Source organism: Eumetopias jubatus, unplaced genomic scaffold (genome assembly GCF_037043125.1).
Source record: "Eumetopias jubatus isolate StellerSeaLion01/CBP00866 unplaced genomic scaffold, mEumJub1_p1.0 scaffold_55, whole genome shotgun sequence".
Lineage (NCBI taxonomy): Eukaryota > Metazoa > Chordata > Mammalia > Carnivora > Otariidae > Eumetopias > Eumetopias jubatus.
The window spans coordinates 208,665-226,667 of NW_028274861.1; the positions used below are offsets into that span (position 1 = coordinate 208,665).

General features: G+C 42.3%; 1 protein-coding gene across 1 annotated transcript in view; it reads right to left on the bottom strand.

Moving 5' to 3' along the window:
- The window catches only part of LOC148161803 (putative phospholipid-transporting ATPase IIB), a 425,152-nt gene that overhangs the window by 2,738 nt on the left and 404,411 nt on the right, over nt 1–18,003 (bottom strand). The window contains exon 13 of the mRNA XM_088020545.1: nt 5,129–5,278. Coding sequence (XP_087876671.1) covers nt 5,242–5,278 — 37 coding nt within the window. The 3' untranslated portion in view covers nt 5,129–5,241. The remainder of the gene's footprint in view (nt 1–5,128; nt 5,279–18,003) is intronic.

Consider the following 18,003-nt stretch of genomic DNA (forward strand, 5'->3'; position numbering starts at 1 on the left):
CCCTCCAGCTTGCTGCCTGAAGTGTGCCATGCCCCGTGGTTCTTCATGCCGTCTGTGCATCTCAGTAACTTTTTACTGCGTTTTCTCCCGCACCTCCTTCAGACCCTTGCTGTCTCACACAGTTTCAATTCCTGGGCCATCGTTTTACTCAGTGCCCTGCTTTCTCAGTTCCCTTTCCCTCTCTCTGCTTGGCCAAACCCTAGCCTTGGTCACAGCCAGCTCTTCACGTTCTCGGCACGCACGCCTGTTCAACTGCCTGCCTGGCCTTTCCTTAAATGTGTGACCAGTATATTAAGCGTACTTTATGTTCTCCTGGAGTCATTTTATGCCTTCTCTTTCCTCAGGACTTCTTCACCATCACTCTCAGCCAATGACCTTGCTTCCTCTTTTCTTGAGAAAATAGAAGCAAGCATGCTGAAATGTTGACAAGCTTTTTCCTTCGTATTGACTCATCTATCTGCACCCCCCCCCCCCCACAGGCTGCCTTTTCTACTGATGCTATGACCGGACTGAAGCTCAGCCCTCCCCTCAGGCACTGGATTCAGTCCCTTCTCCCTGATTCAGGGACACATCTATGACCATTCTCCTGTCTCTCTGACATAACCAGTCTTTCTCCAGCTGGATCATTTCCTTCAGCACAGAGATATGCTATAATTTTTCTCAATAGAATGAACAAATGGAAGGAAGGAAAAGAAAAAAGAAAGAAGGAAATGAAATCAATCTGTGTTGACTTCCTATCCCTTCTGGCTCACCATCTCATTGCTTTGCTTGTCTTCATAGCAGAACTCGTGGGGTTGTACATGCATCGGTTTCATTTCTGTGCTCCGTATTTGGTTTTGGAGCCACTCTCGCCTCCACTGCTGTACTTGACATGCTGTTGTCAAGTTGGCTAGTGACTTCGGAGTCCTCAGCCACACTCCTCATTCCACTTGGTTTTCAGTTCACTACACTCTCCTTGTTCTTTTACTTAAGGAGCTACTGCTTCTCAAAAAACTGCTGGTTTTTCTCTGTGTCCATAGCTTTTTCACACTGGAAAACCTCATGCCTCAGTCCTTAAACTCTTCCCTTTGTTTACCTGCACTCCTTTGGTTATCTGGTCTCATGGCTTTAAATACCATCTATATGCTACTGATCTCCCTTCTGACCTCTCCATCTGTCCACTGACGTTTCCACTTGGATGCCTGATAGGCATCTCAAACATATCTTTGATATGTCCAAAATCAGCTAAAGATCTCATTTCCCGTTTCTGCTTCTCTTATAGCCAACCTGTCTCTATAGGTGGCAAATCCATTCTTTTAGGAGCTCAGGCCAATTCCTTGGAGTCTTTCTCTTAATTCCCGTATGGATTCCTTTTAGCAAAGCTGTTGGCTCTAGCTTCAAAGTATCTGTGTGTCACCACCTTGGTTTGAGCGACAGTCCCCTCTTGGTTAGATTGTTTCCTAATTAGCCTCCATGCATCTGTCTTTGGCCTTATAAGTCAAAGTGTTTGAGATGTAAGCTGGATCTTCTCACTTACTTGCTGAGTGTTCTCCAGTGGCTTCCTTTTTCAATCTGAATAAAAACCAGTTTTTGCAGTGCTTCCCTTTCTGCCCCCCACGTACTCTCTGACTTCCTTTCCTGCAGTCTCCTTGCTGTTCTTCCCTGGCCCACTGCCTCCTGTTCCAGGGCATTGCGTTTCCCTTTTGCCTCCTGTCTTTCAGGGCTTTACCTAAAGATCCCCTTCTCGGTAGGCTTTCCCACACTGGAGCCTTGTGGGTATGACTAATATTGCCAAGCTCCACCTCTGCCCTGGCACTTCTTTCCCTCTTTCCTGCCTTATGTTTTCCTGTAACACTTTCCACTTTCTCCACTTTTTAAATATATGGCCAGTTTCTTCATAGTAGAACAGGAACTGCACAGGGGCAGGGATTTTTGTTTGTTTTCTTCCTTTCCATACTCCTGAGCCCATGATATCCCCAGTCACGTAGTGGGTTGATGGTAAATATTTGTTGCATGAGTAAATGAAGAGATGAAAAACATGCATGATGGAGAGTTGTCATTTTATCCAGAAGGAAGTGAAGAAGGCAGAAGAAATAAAATTTGGTGATAGGATAAAAGAATTACGTGGAGACACTATTTAGGAAGGCCCACAGTAGAGACCTCTGAAGACAAGCCAAGATTGTGGGGCTGGAGGACCTTATGCCCTGGGGTGTTAGTAAAGAAGCAGACATAAGGTGATTTCCCCTAGTGTGAAGCCATGAAATACAAGCAATCAAGATCCATTTCTATCTACTCCAAGACCCCAGAAGAGTAGCCCAACAGAAAGTCCCATTACATTAATTGTGGTAGAAAATCTTTTGTAATTCCTACCCAGGATTAAGAGGATGCATATATCATTAGCATGTTTAAATGTTTAAGTAATGCAACAGCATTAATTGAAATAATTAGCTTTCGTGTGTATATAGCCTATGGGTGTACTGGGTAACTTTAGAAGTACCATAATGAATAGGAATTATTTTTTATTGTTTAAGTTCAAAACCTTGACAGTTCTTTTAATGTAATTTATTTAAAAATATTGTAAACTTTGAACTTAATGATTCAATTCAACTTTGTTAGGTACTAGTTTCATCTTCATGATAAAAAGTTAGTATATCACTTTTGGTAGCAATTACTTTCCTGCTTGATTTAGATCTTTTTTTAAAAAGTCCTTTTTCATTGAAGCTTGTATTCTTTATTCTTAAGAGCACAGAAAATGTACTTGTTTCATGTTTGTGGAGTGTCAAGTTGCAGTACCTTTGTATTCTGAAAAATAGAAGATTGATAAAAATTAACTCATTCAATCTTCTCGTGGAACGTAGTTACCTGTCAGAAGCAATTGGTCACCATCAGTCTTAGAATCTTGCTTATTTATCACTACATTGAGTTTGCCAGGCAGTTTTATGATGATGTCAAGGTTTATGGTGGTATTTATGCTTGGTTTAGAGTAGTTACATCCTGTCAGAGGCATTTTTTATCATTACTGTCAGTACAGTTTGCTGACTTGGTCATTCCTTATCTGAATTAAGGTAACACCCATAATGTAAGGGAGCTTGTATCACATCTTGTGTTCTCTACATACCTTCCTCTTGACTTTCTTTAGCTATTCTTCTATAGTCTAGCAATGGTTATTCTAGGAATACGATTTACTGTTGGTTATAGCACTGAAATTGAGAATATCTCAAATGTATCAGACCCTGGGCCACTTTGAGCAGTGATGGGCTTGGACTGGCTGAAGGTGATCAAATACCAGCTCTCATCAACAACATACATATCAAAAATTGTTGATACTCAGTGACCCCCTCCTTTTGGCAATACTGTGATAGAAGAAAGTGTCTAGTAATATCTTGACTTCCTGAGCTAACAGGAAAGAATATTAACTCTACTGTTGAAGTTAATTAAATGGTTTCTTTCTAACATGATTACCAACATTTGGGTCCAAATGTCTGAAACAATGAGAGATGCCTTGTTAACAATTTATTCGGCTTCTTGGGCCATATAACCACTTTCTTGACTATAAATTGTGGCCCAAACAAATGATCTGTTGCAAGATGAAATGAGGTGACTGAAGAGATGTAAGATAAGATATATTATCAGTAGATGAGCAATAGTTTGGAGTAACAACCTATAGAATAACTTAAGAGTCAAGTATCATATAGTCTCTGAAATTTAGAGAAAGATTGCTGTACATAAATGATCGAAATTTGTTAGCAGAAGAAAAAATTTAATATACACGAGCTACTTGTTCAGCCACAACCTATTTGGATGATAGTATTCACTATCTTAATATCTTATCTAGTTTAAGATCTACCAATAACTTATATCTAAGGTTTAAAAAAAAAAGCCAAACAATTACTTTGATTGCTTGATTTTTTTTAAAAAAGATTTTATCTATTTATTTGAGAGAGTGAAAGAAAGAGAGCACGAGTGGAGTGAGGGGCAGAGGGACAAGCCATCTCCCTGCAGAGCCTGATGCAGGGCTTAATTCCACGACCCCCAGATCCCGACCTGAGCCGAAGCCAGAGGCTTAACTGACTGAGCCACCCAGGTGCCCTGGTACGTAGCTTTTTATAATGTTCTTAAAACTGATTGTTTAATGTCTTACTGTGGTCGTTTATAATGAAAGTATATTTGATTCTTCAAATTGTGTTGGATATGAAATGTCTTATAGTACTTGATTTCTGTACTTAGCCATATTTTTGTGGATATGTCACGAGTAAATAGAAACTAATATTTTAACAAATATTAGCATTGCAAATGAAATAGAAATAGAGTGTTTGAGTGTATGAATTGTCAATCTCTTTTATAGATAATAACAGAGTTTGCTGATGCTGAGATAGATGCTTTAGAGATTTGAATGTCCGGGCTTCAGTTTTCAAAAACTTTCTGGGGCCTGCCTCATTGGCAGTGGCTCTGTGCTGAACAGTAATTGCTGTTTGCTTAGAGGATGGAGACTGTTCACTCTATGAAGTTTTAGGAGTCTTGGGCTTTAGACAACAAAATTATCTGTCTAAGTGATTAGAAATAATTAAAAAGTACTTGAGGGACCTCACAATCTGTTGATAGAGATCACATTGGTCAATTTAATGTATTAAGTACAATCAAAATTTTAAAGAGTTACTTAGGCAACAGATTTTCTAATCAACTTTCTTTGGTTATATGCTAAATTTAAAAAAATGAAAAACTAATCTGTTTATACTAGAGATGTCTACTTCTAAATAGTATTCATTATGAGACTTAGTTTAGGACACTAAATTGTCTAGGGAGATTCGTTGCTTCACATTATATGAGTTGTTTACATACCAATTTAGAGATTTATATTTATTTTAAAAATGCATTACATATTTTAAATAGTATCTGCCCTTTAACATATGAGTATCAGTTAAAGCTTTTTTATGCATTAAGGCTTAGTTATTGAAGAAATGCTGGGCTTTGGGAAATTTTGTTATCTTGGACGCAAAATATTTTTAATACCACACTAGTTTTTCAGCTTAAGAATAAAGCCGGGAAGAGTTGCCTTCAGCTATTAGTTTTCCTGAATCCAAAGAGACGGGTGGGACAGGATCAAAAATACTTACTTGATCAAAGTTATTGGCTCTGAAGGTATTCTTACCTGTGTAAGGAAGATGAAAGGTGTTGTTTTTATTGCACGCTAGTAACAGTGTAATTTTGAACTAATTGGTGTTGAACTGCCAATCACCTAGGGGAATGCAAATAGATACTCTTCTAATTTCCTTTGAGGTAGTGACATCTTATGTCGAGGCTGGAAGAAAAACAGAATAATACCGTTAAATTGACCTTAAATGAGCTGCTTTGTGGTTTTCTTGGAGAATCCCTTTTTATTTTTCATGACTAGTCCAGACAGGTTTTGTCTACCGATTTGACTTATTGACTAGACAATGCTGACATGGAGCATGTTAGATTCATTTTGAAATAAAGTAAGGATAATACAATTGTTCAGGATATTTTGATGATTTTTTTTTAGTGCAACTTAAATTCCCGTCACATTCCAATGTGTTTGCAGTGTGTCTTGATTCCTTACAATAGCCATCATTCCTTTTGGTCATTTGCACTGGAAGACTCTGCCTAAACACGCTTGCTCTTCTCACTAAGGTAATGATACATATATAGTAAAGGATGGTAATGTCTTTGAAAATTGTGTTATTCCAGGTGAATCAAAGCATGCTTTGTTTGAAGATAATGAGAATGTATTCTTAATTTTTGTATGCAAGTCAGTATTTATTAACTGTTGTGTGCCTAGCGTTGTGTCGCCTGAAAAAAACACAGCATTTCAGATACTACTTTAGTTATTTTTCCTTTGAAAAATATAGTGATTGGTCTAGATATTTGTATTGAGCTTTGCAGATACCACACCCACAAAGTAGGCATTTCTTTCTTTTCACGTAACTTAAAATTGGCAGCAGGAATACTGTTTCTTCTGATACCTATTCCATTTTAAAATTCTGAATATTCATCAGATTATTTTTCTTTAGCACTGAACTGGTTACTGGAATAATGCTTCTTTATAAATACAGGGAATGAAGTATAGTTTGGAATTGTATTTGTAATTAATCAGATAGAGAAGTTAAATGAGCATTAACTACAGATACACACCATATAATTTATGAAGAAATGGGGTAAAAAGCAAAAGATATCTCTAAGACTGTTATGTAGTCTAAGCTTTGATGCAAAGACACTTGAAAACCTTATAATACCATGCCATCTTACTGTAAGTCTCCTTCTTATATGGAGATAATTATTGATTCCATAATTTAATTGTCTCCCTTTGGCTTTGGCTACCAGAAACTCTATAAACTACATTCATAGTCAAAGTTTAGTAGTTTTGGGCCACACTTCCTGAATATCTCTGTCTTTAACCCTGTTCTCCTATAACCTGAATATCTGTGTCTTTAACCCTGTTCTCCTATAAATGTCAGTTATATATTGACTAGTAAAATGATTAAACTCAGGAGCTCTGGAAATGCTGTAGAACAGTTTAGTGCATTCAAGACCTCAGGCTCTCCAAAAGAGAAGGTATTGAATTTCTCTCTCTTCAGTGATGGACACAAGTGAGGAAGGCGATGCAGAGGGCACAGTACTTACCTTTCCTAGGAACCCAGGGCAAGACTAGAGTTTAGTGATTCTCCAGGAGGGCTTAGAAAAAGAGCCTCTGAATTCCCCTAGTGCATTAGCACCTTTGCCATCTTGCACTTTGGGTGTGAATCCTCTGTTTTCTTTCTCCCTCTGAGAAAGGAGTACAGCTGCAGAGAGAAACCCCAGAGCACCAACGCTTCTTCTTCCTGCATCGTTGTTTCTGGCCAGTTCATCCCCAGGCCCCCAAAACAGAAATTGCTGGGCCCTCAAAGTGGTTTGTCATTGTTTGAAGGACTGTCTGACTTGATTAAGTGTGAAGGGAACAGTAGCAGTGCATAAAGAAAAATGATCACTTGCTTAAGGCTGAGTGATGAAGGTTAAGATGAGTATCTACAACAATGATTCCCACTGAAGTTAAAAGTTAATGGAGAGACAAATAAGAATTTGTACTTAGTCCCCAAAAGTAATATGGGCTTTTTTTTTTTTTAAAGATTTCATTTATTTATTTGACAGAGAGAGACACAGCGAGAGAGGGAACACAAGCAGGGGGAGTGGGAGAGGGAGAAGCAGGCTTCCCGCTGAGCAGGGAGCCCGACGCGGGGCTCGATCCCAGGACCCTGGGACCGTGACCTGAGCTGAAGGCAGACGCTTAATACCTGAGCCACCCAGGCGCCCCAGTAATAGAGACTTTTAAGGAGCTATAATTAGAGAAGAAAAAAGACCACCTGGAATGTGAAAAAAGTTAAAAATTCAGTAGACAAAAGATGAAATAGACCTTATGGTAGGCAGAATAGTGACCCTGCAAAAGTATCCAAGTCCTAACCACCCTGATCCCATAAACATGTCCCCTACATGGCAAAAAGGACTTTGTAAGGTAATTAGGTGAAGGGTCTCAAGATTATCCCAGATGATCTGGTGGGCCCAGTGCCCTCACAGCATTGTCATAAGTGAGGGTTAGAGAAGGAGATGTGACAGTGGAAGTAAAGGTGTCTAGTGACCTGAAGAGGGAACCATGAGCCAAGGAGTGCAGGTGCCTCTAGAAGTTGGAAAAGACAAAGAAACAGATTCTCCCCTAGAATCTCCAGAAGGAACACAGTCCTGCTGACACCCAGATTTCAGGCTTCTGACCTCTAGAACTGTAAGATAATAAATTAGTGTTTAAGCCACTAAGTTTATGGTACTTTGTCACAGCAGCAATAGGGAATGAGTGTAGTCTTTCTGAAAACTGAACTAATTATCTGGTAGAATCAAGTGGGAGAACTATTTCATGTCACAAGCCAAAAGTACAAAGAGAAGGAAACACCAATGAAATGGCAGACACAGACTAGAGCTAAGCTGCTTAATCTAAATAGTAAGCATCTAGAAGGAGGAAAAAGAACAAGTAGAAAAAAAATAAGTAAATAGATAATAGAAGAAAATGTCAATGAACTGAAGAAAAATTTTAGTGCAGATTAAAAGACCACAGAGTCCTAGACAAGATTATTAAACGGGACATTTAAAAGATCTAGATTTATTGTGTAACATTGTTGAATTCCAAGAATAGTGATAATAAAACACCTTACAAGCTTTCACATAGAAAAATCACTTATAAAGGAGAGAGAAATCAACATTAAACTTCCCGTTTGTAACCTGCTAAGGATTATTGAATAATATCATTAGTTTTAAAGGTGTGGGGGGGAAAGATTGCAATGAAAAACTCATATATTTATAAATATGTCGTATGTATATTAGGGCCAAAAAAGACATTCATTTATTCCTTCATTTCTTATCTGTATATTGAGTATCTAATTTGTGCTAGGTACTATTCTAGGCATTAAGGATATGGCAACTTTTATATTGAAAGAAAAATTTAATAATAATCTTATACGAAATATTTAATTAATTAATTAATTAATTTGAGGGGGTTAGGGGAGGGGCAGAGGGAAGGAAGAGTCTTAAGCAGGCTCCATGCTCAGCGTGGAGCCTGTCCCAGGGATTGGTCTCACGATCCTAGATCATGACCTGAGCCGAAATCAAGAGTTGGACACTTAACCAACTGAGTCACTCAGGTGCCCCGGTATACTAAATTTTTTTTTTTCTAAAGATTTTATTTATTTATTTGACAGAGATACAACAAGAGAGGGAACACAAGCAGGGGGAGTGGAAGAGGGAGAAGCAGACTTCCTGCTGAGCAAGGAGCCTGATGTGGGGCTCGATCCCAGGACCCTGGGATCATGACCTGAGCTGAAGGCAGATGCTTTAATGACTGAGCCACCCAGGTGCGCCTATACTAAATATTTTTAAAGCAATCCCAGCAAAATCCAGGGTTTAGGAGGAATGGGTGGGAAGCAATGAAAGAATAGATAAAAGTATCATGAAAGCTTCACCTTGGTGCAGGAAGGTTATTCAGTAAGGCATCACTAGGGTTATAACTATGTTATATTTAAAAAAAGTACAAGTCTACTTTTGTTAACAGTGAGAAAGTAACCACTGAAGTGCCAAATTAACATAGGGAAAAAGAATAAACGGAAATTCTACTAGCTGGGAAAAGAAGAAAAGAAAGAGCAAAATAAACAGAAATTATGAAATTACATTAAAGAAGAAAGAGCCACCAGTCTTCATATCAAGCCAACTTGTGGATGGCAGCACTCAGTCCCTGGATGTCACTGTTGTGCTGTGGGAAAAAACCCACTTTGAAGCCCACTCTGTGTCTAAACTTCTAATTTCATGAAATTATTTTCTTTTTTTAAAAGCTACTTTGAATTGAGGTTTTTGATTGAGTGGAAAACATCCTAATAAATACAGCTCATTCACATATGAGAACAATGAGGTTCAGAGAATGAGAACTTGAGAAAACCCCAGTAAAATTTTGGAATTTAGTAGACCTGAGAAAACCTTAGAAGTAACCAGTTTAGCAGACCCAAGGAAGCTAAATCCTAAGCCATCTGTGCTTGATTTATATCCTGGAATCTCCCAAAGTCTCAAGAGGTGGCACCACCAGATAAGGAGGTAGAGATGAAGTGGAGTAAGTTTAAGGTAAGGAGGGCTCGTTGAAGATCCTGTTGGTGAAGCATTTTGTTCTCTACACTTTTTCCCTCCATCCAAGGCACCAGGCTCTTTCCTAGCCCAAGAGAAGAGTGAGGGTGGTTCTCCAGAGAGTGAAACAGAGTCTGTGGCCTGGTGAAGTAGAGGATGGGGTGTGGGCTCACAGGCTCCCATCTCCCTTCACTTGGACAGCCAAGCTTCAATACCCCAAGGAGATCAGAAGAGTCTTATCTGGGGAGTCTGTCTAACCCAGGAGGAAAGCCCCACAGAAGCCAGCAGTAGGGTGTCCTCCATGAAAGGCCTGACTGGGTTACCCAGTAAGAAGTTGTCAGCCACCACCTACACACTCTTGGGTTTCACATGAGCATGTTTAATGCTTTGTTCTTTTTTTTCCCCCCAAGAATTTTATTTATTTGGGAGAGACAGAAGAGCCTATGCGAGCGGGGGGAGGAGCAGAGGGACAAACAGACTTCACGCTGAGTATGGAGCCCCATGTGGGGCTTGATGTCACAACCCTAAGATCATGACCTGAGCTGAAACCAAAAGTTGGAAGCCCTAATCAACTGATGTCCCAGTGCTTTATTCTTAAATATAAGCAGGCAGCTACGGTTCATCAGACTTCTGAGCCACATGAAAGGAGAGGTCAAAACAAGTAAGACCACCGGGGGAGACAATATACACAGAGAAAATATTTAAAAATAAACCTGTTGTTAATATCCTGAGAGAGACCAGGAGTGCAGTCATGACAAAGGCCAGGATTTCATAAAAATGGAGTATCTAGTGAACAGAAAGTGACTCTTGATAATTAGAAATAATGACTTATCTAAAAGACTGGAAGATAGAGAACTTTTTTAGAAGATAGGTCAAAATGACAAAAATAGGAGAAGAGTTTAGAATATTAGAGAACCAATTCAGGATATCTAACATCCAAATAATAGGAATTCCAGATGGAGAGAGGAGAGATTCCTAGATCCGAAGGATGTGAATTTGGAGATTGGAAGGGCTCATTAGTGCCCCACATAGTACGTGGAAAGGGACTCACTGCAAGAACATTGGGAACAAAGATCCCACACATTTCACAGGATGGAAAGCAGTTCACACTCAAGGGGACAAGAAGAAGAACTTTAGACTTCTCAGAAGCAGCATTAGAAGCTGGAAGACAATGGAACAATGACAATAATTCTGAAGGATAGTTTTACCCTAGATTTCCTTATTTAACCAAACTATAAGAGCAAAAGTAAAATATCCAGGCCCCTCAGAATACCAGGCTCCCGAGCAGGGTCCCTGAGGACTGGGGCGGTGGTGTGGCCTGAGCAGAAGCACAGCGGGGGAGAGTGGCAGGAGGTGGGATCAGACGCGGCAGGGGCCAGACCATGGTGCAGAATGTGGGTTTCACAGTCAGGGCAACGGATGAAGGGCTCCTCTGTGACCCCAGCGGCACTCAGCTCCCTGCGGGGCTTACTGACTTGCTCACTCTGCTCCCAACTTCACACACAACCAGCTTTGCTCTCGTTCACATTCAGACTCAAGACCATTCAGATATGCTTCCAATTCTAGAAAAAAATCTGTGCCTGATTTGATTTTGTCAAGAAAATAGCAGACGTGGTATGTGATATACCTACACGATGCAGGGAAGCTGCTGACAGTCACTCATTATGACCAACACGGCAATTCATACAGATCTACCTACTAAGAAACGCACCCTTGAGAAGCAACGTGGAGGACTCAGAGTCAGTGGAGAGAGTCCAGTCTGTAGGTAAGTTAAAGAAAATTAAAATAATCATAATGAGCTATTTGTCCATAAAGCTCACATCTTAAAAATCCTAAGAACTCGGCGGGTCAGAAAGAAGAGTTTTAATTGACAAGTACACAGACTTCCACAGGCAGGCAGGAAGTTTTCAAGAGTTCACAGGGTGCTGCTGGGCTTGGGGCGGAGTGGAAACCCAAGGAGCACCTTCTGGGTTCATCTGCGGTGCTCTCTTCAAATCATGAACGGTTAGGGCTTAATAAAACCACTGCTATTGTCACATAGCCGTAAGAATCTGTTATTTCACGAAATACTGAGTCACAAATAAACGTCAGTGGACTATTTTCGGCTGACGGCACACACCCTCAAGGCCCGTGAACAGAGAATGCGGATAATCTTCAAGGAAAAATAAAACACAAGTTCACTTTACAAGTGAAAACTATCATAGAAAATGTATCTTCAACTAAGACTGAAATACCACACAGGAAGCAGAAGGTTGAGTTTACACGCATTGTATATTTTGGTCAAATGTTCGTATAGTTTGCTTTTTAATGTTAAAAATCTCTAGAAGCTCAAACCTCAAACACTAAGTTGACAGAGTAATTATAATTATCATCACTATACTTAGTAATGTGCTAATTTATAGAATTTTAAAATTTAGACCTCCGCTCGTCTAGTAAAGTACTTTACAGTAACATGACCTATGAACAAAAAAACATTAAGCCTACCATTTTGAGAATTACAGAGATAGATCATAAGGTAATGGATACCAGTTACTTTAAGCTCATTTTATTGCTAACTGACCAACTGTGATTTTGTGATCAAGAGATCCATTTCAAATGAAGTGGAAAAGCTGTCTGCCATTTTAGACAGTCACGTGAACAAGAAGGCCACGGTGGCCCTCGCTGTCACACACACCGAAACGGAGCCCCTGGACTCTGCGCAGCGTCAGGAGTGTCAAGAAGGGGCGCCGCAGCCGAGCACAAGGCTGACCGGGGAGCAGGCGCCTCCTGGGGGCTCCTTCCTGACCAAACAGTCCCACCTGGCCTCACCTCACCGCCGGGAAATGTCGGAGGAGGGAACCCGAGCCCTGGAGCAACAGGAGGCCTATTTCCCTCAGTGCCACGGTGGGGCCAGGACCCCACTCAGCCCACCCGCTGCCTGCTGCATTCAGACTGTCCTGTGATACGACGGTGCAGTGGCGCTTGGCGGCACTCGGGCTCCCGGCTGAGCCAGGCCCTGCGCCTGCAGCGCTCCCCAGGGAACGCAGCCGCCCAAAAGGCCTCACACACTCCTGCCTGACTGAGGCGTATGTGTAGATCTTAATCTGAGCAAAAGAAAAGTCATTTTAATGAGAAGTTCTATCAAAAGTAATCAAAGCTTTTTCCTGTAAATTGTCATCTGTGGGAAATGGCACAGATACCGTTTTATCTGAATCTCCCCCCAAATTTTTCATTTTGGGACATCTTTAACCTCTTCTTGGGGGTGTGGAGCCCAATGTGGGGTCTAAATCCATGACCCCAAGATCAAAACCCGAGCTGAGACAAAGATTCGGATGCCCACTGAGGAAGCCATCCAGGCGCCCCATCCACCTCTTCCTGACACACCGTGGATGGCAAGGGATGGCACCAAGATCCTCACTGGCTGCACTCTCCCAACGCTGGGCACGTGGAGGGGAACATTCAAGTCTCTTCTAGGAATCTGGACCTCTGCCCTGGGCTTGAGACCAGTGTATTCTGTTGCCTGCAGACGATCCTACCTCAGACTCATCACAGATCTCCTCTACAGGGATATATACAATGGAGGGTAACATTCCCCCTTCCTCGTCTTCCGGTGCCAGACAAAACAAAACAGAGAAATCTACTCTTTCTCAAGGAGGAGGAAACACTCCTTGGGACCACCTGTCACCTGAGCCAGAACTGCCGAAGGACTCCAGGCTCCTTTTCCCTTTCATTTCCCTTATCTCAATAATCAACTCTGGCCCACTCAACCTCCCCAATTCTCCGAACCCTCTTTCTATGCTCCATCAGGAAGAGGCATGGCTAACTGAATTTTACAGGATTAAGGCTAGGTATGACTTGTACTGATTTTTTAATTTCCAAATTTACCAGTTCTGTGATCTTGGACAAATGACACACTTGATCTTTCTGAGCCTGTCATAGTACCTCTAAAATGCCATCTACAGGGAAGGTCACTGTCGGTATCGGCACTCATGCATAAAAGCAGGTTACGGAATTATGTTACTGGAGCAGAATATCACTGTCTCAACAGTCGGGAGAAGGTTTTATAGAAAAGATGAGCCCTGAGCTAAAATGGAACGGACCCGGGCGGGCAGCATGTCGCGCACCACTAGGGGAAGGCGGGTCGTCAGCAAACCTCCTGAGCTTGGAAGGTACCGATGGCACGTAAGTGGAACAAAGGTGGGTACACACCTAAATCCACTGAGAGTCCACCTGAACCGCATCAACTACACACACAGACACAAAGAATGTACAGCCTTCGGCCCTAAGAAACAAAAAATCTGGTAAGGTATGAAAGTAGTTTAAATTGGCATATGCAAATTCTACATCACATTATTAAGTTTTTGAATGGGTGTGGGAAGATGAGAGATTGGAAATGAAATAGGAGAAATAAACGGAGCTTCGAGGTTCCAGATCAACTGAAGCAAAAAATGCCAGAGCCACAAGGAGAGTCAGAAGCTGCACACGAGGCAGCGGGATGCCCGGGAGTGTGCCAGGACCTGGGGCCCCCCAGAGGGCTCCGAGAACACACCCTTGCTCCGTGCCACACTTAGGGAGACGGGGGCACAGTAAGGACGGTCTTCAGGGAGACTCGCCTTTTCGCCTTCTGTTCAGAGTGATGTCAGCCCCAGCTCCTCAACATCCCCCACAATCAAATATTAATCATAGGCTCAGATTATCAGGGTGAATGGCAACAGGTAATTTAGGCCTTCCCCACCATTCAGAGTTGTTTCAGTGTTTACGTGGGGGGGCCACGTGAACTACTGCATACACTATGCGCCAGCTGGAGTCGAGAGGGGGTGTGTGTGTGTGTGTGTGTGTGTGTGTGTGTGTGTGTGTGTGTACTGACAGGTAAAACACACCATACAGCAACAGCATAAAGATATTTATGCAGGAGTGAGGCCAAATATTTTGTGTCAATACGTGAAAGAGATAAATATTCCTATTAAAGGGCCAGCACTTCCTGTAGTTCATAAATAAGAGTACTAATTAAATGCAATTTGGTACACCTTAAAATGAAATGTCTCTGGTAGTCTAAGAATAAAGGAATGGCAAAGGTGTATAAGACCCCAAATTAAGCATGTAGCGGTTGTGTCAAAATATTCATAAGAAAGCTATAACCAGGCTAAAAAAGACCAGATGAACAGGTGGAAGGCAGGGATGCCTGGGTGGCTCAGTCAGTTAAGTGTCTGCCTTCAGCTCAGGTCATGATCCCAGGGTCCTGGGATCGAGCCCCACATGGGGCTCCCTGCTCGGCGGGGAGCCTGCTTCTCCCTCTGCCTGCCCTGCCTGCCCCCTCCCCTGTTTGTGCACGCAGTCTCTCTCTGACAACCAAATAAATAAAATCTATAAAAAAAAAAAAAAGAAAAAAGGTTGAAGGCAGAAAATCAGATGCTTTTCAAGGTTGGAAAAGCTCAGCTCAACTCTCTACCCGAAGGGGACAGTAACCACAGTGAAACCAGGGCAGAGTATAGGACTGGGAGGAAACGCCCCCTAGTGCCCCCACGATGGAGCCCTGCAAATAGAGCGGGGACGAGTCACGCCCTTGCTGGGCTGCAAGGCTGCAGCAGCAGAGGCACACCCCTGCTCTGAGGTCGGACCGGGGCACTGGGCCTTGAATATCCAGGCTACGCACAGTGAGGCAGTGCTGGGTTCTGGGTTCTGGGAGCACCAGTGCACTCTCAGTTTTCCTGAATCAGTTTCAATAAAGTGTGTAATTACGGGAGCAGAACATGAGCCTGAGACCGCTAACACCATCTGTGCAGGCAGGTGAGGAAGATGGGGCACAGAAGACACTTAAGCGGAAGAAGGCAGAGTCAGCAGACGGGGAGAAGACCCAGAGGGCACTGGGCTTCTTGTTCGAGCCACACCCAACAGATCGCTCTTCTCATCTTCTTTGCACCTGTTTGACACACAAAGTCCCCCTTTAACTTAACTTACAAACCGCATCTATAGATCTTTCATGAAAAAGTACCACAGTCTAATGAAAAGGCAAATGAGATAAATATATTTGCAAATATGAAAGAGCTGTTCGTTATCATATGAAAAGACAACACAAACTGAAACAAGAAGAGCCAGAAGGACAAAGGCCTGAAGAGTGAATCCAGCTACTGGTGCAGTAAAGACCACTTTACCCTGAGAAGGAACAGAAGAGACCAATTGAGGCCACAGCAGGAGTGAGGTGTCCTCAACCCAAGAATGCAAACTCACAGCCCCCAGACTCCAGAGCCTGAGACCTCCACCTCCAAGTATATACCAACTCTCGTGGATGGTGATGACAGTGTTTTGCTTTTTTGTAACGTTTTCTTTTTAAAGATTTTATTTATTTATTTGACAGAGAGAGACACAGTGAGAGAGGGAACACAAGCAGGGGGAGTGGGAGAGGGAGAAGCAGGCTCCCCGTGGAGCAGGGAGCCCGATGCGGGGCTCGATCCCAGGACCCTAGGACCATGACCTGAGCCGAAGGCAGACGCTCAATGACTGAGCCACCCAGGCGCCCCGCTTTTTTGTAACTCCTAACTTTGAAGTTGTTTTTAGACTCACAGAAGTAGCAAAACCAGGGGAGTTCCTGGGTGCTCCCCCAGTGGTGACACCTTAGGGCATGAAACACACTCTGCACAGCCAGTGTTACAACACGATTAAGTCAAACGCAGGCTTCATTCAGGCTCTGTCAGGTTTTACACACACTCTTCTGCTTTATGGGTCCCAAGGACAGATTCGTGTTACACCCTGTCCACCATCGGGATCAGACAGTTCCATCTCACAGTCCTCAGGTTAACCCCCAACAGTGCTAGCTGCCCCCAACCCGAACCCTGGCAACTGCTGAACTGTCCGTCATTATAATTTTCTAACTTTAAGAACATCCTATAAATGCCCAAGTTGTTCTATGTATCAATACTTTATTCCTTTTTATGAATGGATAGTATTCATCGTATAGATAGACCATAATTTATCCAGGTCACATTTTTTTTTTACTGTCACCTTGCATTCCCCAAATTTGCTATGATATAGTTGCACTTTGTTGTTAAAACAAAGCCTGCTGCATTCTCAAGAATAAAGTTTATCACATTTGGGGCCTGAAAACTTTACCTACCCTTGGAAAGTACTGCCAACAAAGTTAATCAGAGAGTTTCATTCAAATTTGTCTAACTTTCATTATACAAAACTGCAAGAAAGTTCTGGGATCTTGGGTAACGGTAGGCTATACTATTTGAACCAATGTTCCCACTGAAAACAGTAAGAAATACTGTATAAAATGTTTTTGAAATTTCTTAAAAGAAATAAGGCACTGACTAGATACGAATTTCTGGGTCGAACCCTCATCAGTTTCCACAAAGGTTAAGTGATCACGGGCCAGGCCCCAAGAATTTGAATTCTCTCTTCAACAGACTACCTGTGCAGGAGCAAAAACAAAGACCGGGACCATCAAAAGGTGGAGGTCCAACAAGAGGCCCTTCTTTCCCTGAGAGGCAGGGCTGTGAGGGGCTACACTGTCACACTAAGGGGGAAGCTGGAAAGCGAGGCAGGTGCATGTGGAGATGGCACCAGGCTCACATGATTCGGTGACTGTGAATCTCCAATTTGGGGGAAGATGTTCCAAGACAGGTGGTACCTCCAAGTACACCGCAGAAGCAAGTGTAGAGTTTTCAGAAACACGTCACTTTCATCTTTGATCTCCCATTACTCATATAATTAGCTTTTCAAATACAATTACCAAAGAAAACCTCCCCAAATAAACCAAAAACAAAACACAACAACAAACAGCACAGCACTCAGGGGACTGTACTAGGAGCGAGAGCCAGAAGGGAAAAACAAGAGGAAGGATCAACAAAAGCAGCAGATCCCACACGTGACTGACACAGGCTGTAAAACAGGGAACGTACGGAAAACCAGAAAGACATGTGCAAGGCAGAGACAAACATAAAAATGAATAAATCAATGTGATGAAGACACCAAACAGAATTTCCCAAACTAAAAAGTATCAATAACTGAAATTAAGAACTCAATTGGTTTGACAGAGGCCTAGACGCAGCCACAGATGAGATCAGTGACTTGGAAGTCGGATTGCTGGGAATGATACAAAATGGAGAATGGGGACAGAAGGTGGAAAATAGGGAAAAACAGGAGAAAGAAAGTGGGGTTAGGACACTGAACAAATCCCACATTCATGTCCCCAAAAGAGAGGGGACAGAGCAGTATATAAAAGGAGACAACAACCAGTTTTCTGGGATGGGAAAGGACCAATCCACAGACTGGTGCATTCGAGAAACGCACCAAATCCTAAGCATTATATGAAAAGCAGCTTCTGTCCCCACACAGCGCCCAAGCCCAGAGCAACAAGACACAGGTCGGAAAACTGCTGCAGGGCGGAGGGCACCAAGG